General features: G+C 47.7%; 1 protein-coding gene across 1 annotated transcript; it reads left to right on the top strand.

Moving 5' to 3' along the window:
• The first annotated feature begins 1,053 nt into the window (after positions 1-1,053).
• Positions 1,054-2,828, top strand: ADIPOQ (adiponectin, C1Q and collagen domain containing). The gene is made up of 2 exons (XM_077754552.1): positions 1,054-1,406; positions 2,308-2,828. Exons 1-2 carry the CDS (start codon positions 1,157-1,159, stop codon positions 2,826-2,828), a joined length of 771 nt encoding a protein of 256 aa, XP_077610678.1. The 5' UTR covers positions 1,054-1,156.
• Positions 2,829-3,186: the final 358 nt, after the last annotated feature.

Below are 3,186 nucleotides of genomic sequence, written 5' to 3'. Positions count from 1 at the left end.
AATTACTCATGGACTGTGTTTAACTTAGAGCCATGTTCTTGGGGTTTGGCACCTTTCACAATCCACAAAGGGTTTTAGTGATGACTGTAATCTGGGATTCTAGGACCTGTTCCTCTCTCTGTGGTGTTTTCACTCAACTCCCTGGTGAGAGAAGGTTGGGAAGATGAAGAAGCTGGCTATTACTGGTAGCGGACTAAGATCACCCGAATATCAGAGGCAGAAACNAGGCGGATATGAAGGAACGGTTCTGGGAAGGGTATCCCCGGCCACCTGTACCACTTGAACTTTTTGCTAGGGCTCCCAGAATACATATTTCATTTTTTTTTAAGGTTTTTATTTATTTCTGAGAGAGAGAGAGAGAGAGTGAGACAGCATGAGCAGGGGAGGGTCAGAGAGAGAAGGAGATGCAGAATCCAAAAGAGGCTCCAAGCTCTGAGCTAGCTGTCAGCACAGAGCCCGATGCGGGGCTCAAACCCATGAACCGTGAGACTCATGCAAGGGGTCAGTGGATATCCTCATGGGACAGTGTGTCTCTGGTTGTCTGACTAACTCAGGGAAAGGCTATGTGTGTGTACCTTGTGCAAATGTGTTTATATATGTGTGCACTCATGTGTATGTATATGTGTGTATGTGTGCGTGTGCACGTGCAATAATCCAAAGGGTCCATCATGTGATCCAGGAGATGGTGAGAGGAAGAAAGAATGAAGAAGAAAGGAGGAAGAACAAATTTAGAAATGAAGGAGAGGGAAGTAGAGAAGAAAAAGGAGGCAGAGAGAGGAGAGATATTGGTTAGAGTTGAAGGAGTTTATCGGAGCCATCATCCTTGGAAAACTTAAGGGATGGATTCTTGACAAATGGACTCTTGGGAACTGGGTCCAAGGAGCCTGGTCCTGTGCTCAGACATGAGGTAATTGGAAAAGGGTCATCCTGCCCTCACTGAACTCACAATCTGTTGAGCAAAGGAGATTATGCACAGAGAGTAATGCTAAGTATGACAAATTTCAGGGCAGAAAGAGATCAAGGTGGGTGGCAATGGTTAGAACAGTCTTCTGGAAGCCGTGGGCATCGAGAGAGCAGGTCTCAGAAGTGGACGCTGCTGAGACGGCCCCCGTCCTGCGTAGGTCCTGCTGGGGTGTGCTGTGTGGGGTCTGCTCCCATGGCTGACGCTGTGGATCTGGCTTCCAGGCTCAGGATGCTGTTGCTACGAGCTGTTCTACTGCTACTAGTCCTGCCCACTCGCGGCCAGGACTCCGAGACAGAAGGGCCTGGAGCCGTGGTTCCCCTGCCAAAGGGGGCCTGCACAGGTTGGATGGCAGGCATCCCGGGGCATCCCGGCCACAATGGGACCCCAGGCCGGGATGGCAGAGATGGCACTCCTGGCGAAAAGGGTGAGAAAGGAGATCCAGGTAAGAACAAGGTTTTTGGCTTCCATTGTCACAGACTTCTGCTGGGTGGAGGAAGCATTAGCTATTGGCTAAGGTCTAGACACAGGGAGGAAGCAAACTTATTTTCTGTGACCCATAAGCAACCTGAAGTGGATTTGGGGTTTACCTCTGGTGGTGAGAATAGGTGGTACCTGTAAAACTAGTACCCTAAACTCTGCTCTATCCACATCACGTTCCCTGTACCCTTTCCCATCCCCACCTTATCCGTCACTATTCCCAGTCTGTTCACATTCATGTTTCCGTTCGTTTCCACTAAATTCCCATTCCATCCAGGGGCATTCACATGTAACACACACTCTTGCAGCTCACGGTCTTGCTCTTGGGGAACTCGGTCTAGTTAAGGTGCTGAGTCGAATGCACAAGGCTGTTAAGGATTACTACAAGAAAGTCTATTCCAAATATGCCAAATTGAATGTGGACTAATGCCCAAAGTATGGAACCAAGAGAAAATGCTCGCAATGCAGATCTGGATTATTAACAATGAAGGCTTTAAGGAGGAGATGGGGCTTGAGCCAGACAGAATGTTTAAGGGTTGTGTAGGATAGAGGGAGGGCATTCCAGACAGAGGAGATAGAAGAGCAAAGAGTATGGTTGGTTGAGCCAACATATGAAGGGTTGGTAGGGTGGAGGGTTTATGATGGAGACTTACAGGGAATGAGGTTGGAGGTGACTCTATGGGACCCTGCTGTGGGATGTAGAAGGAGAAGGTATAACTCATCTCTTTGGGAGCTCCCATTGTTCCCTGCTCTGTAAATCAGGCAGGCTGTGGGTAAGGGAGATAAGGACCATGTTTTAGGTTAGAACTAACCAAGGCAGGAGTTCTGTCTGGTTCTGTGGCCATTGAAGTCTTCTCGTTCTCTAGGTCTTGTTGGCCCTAAGGGTGACACTGGTGAAACTGGAGTAACTGGGATTGAAGGTCCCCGAGGCTTTCCAGGAGTCCCAGGCAGGAAAGGAGAACCTGGAGAAAGTGCCTATGTATACCGCTCAGCATTTAGTGTGGGATTGGAGAGCCGGGTCACTGTCCCCAATGTCCCCATTCGCTTTACCAAAATCTTCTACAATCAGCAAAACCACTATGATGTCACCACTGGAAAATTCTACTGCAACATTCCTGGGCTGTACTACTTCGCCTACCACATCACAGTCTACTTGAAGGATGTCAAGGTCAGTCTCTACAAAAGAGACAAGGCAATGCTCTTCACCTATGACCAGTACCAGGAGAAGAATTTGGACCAGGCCTCTGGCTCTGTGCTCCTCCATCTGGAAACAGGAGATGAAGTCTGGCTCCAGGTGTATGGGGATGGGGACTTTAATGGGCTCTACGCAGATAACGTCAATGACTCCATCTTCACAGGCTTTCTTCTCTACCATGACACCATTTGATCACAACTAAGTGAGAACCTCCACTGGGCCAAACAGCCCAAAGTGAAAGAACAGTCTACAGGTTTTCAGTGTAGTTACGAGATTACTTTTATTACCTAGTTAGAGGGCTCTGAACATTATTCATTCATTTACTCATTCATTCATCAAGTGCTTTTTAAAAAAATTATATACTATGTTCCCAGTCCTGAAGAAGACATGGTCCCTGGTGCCAAGGATCTGCTATGTACTAGCAATGAAAAGTTAATAACATTTCCTGGGGTGCTTTGCACGCACGGTGAAATAGCTGACTAGCATAAAGTATTTCACAGTGTTATGCTGTGTCCACTGTTTTTCCTCATATTCATGCCAAGCCTGTGAA

The sequence above is a fragment of the Crocuta crocuta genome, unplaced genomic scaffold, assembly GCF_008692635.1.
Source record: "Crocuta crocuta isolate KB4526 unplaced genomic scaffold, BGI_CrCroc_1.0 scaffold70, whole genome shotgun sequence".
Taxonomy (NCBI): Eukaryota; Metazoa; Chordata; class Mammalia; order Carnivora; family Hyaenidae; genus Crocuta; species Crocuta crocuta.
This window is presented reverse-complemented; position numbering and strand designations above follow the sequence as displayed.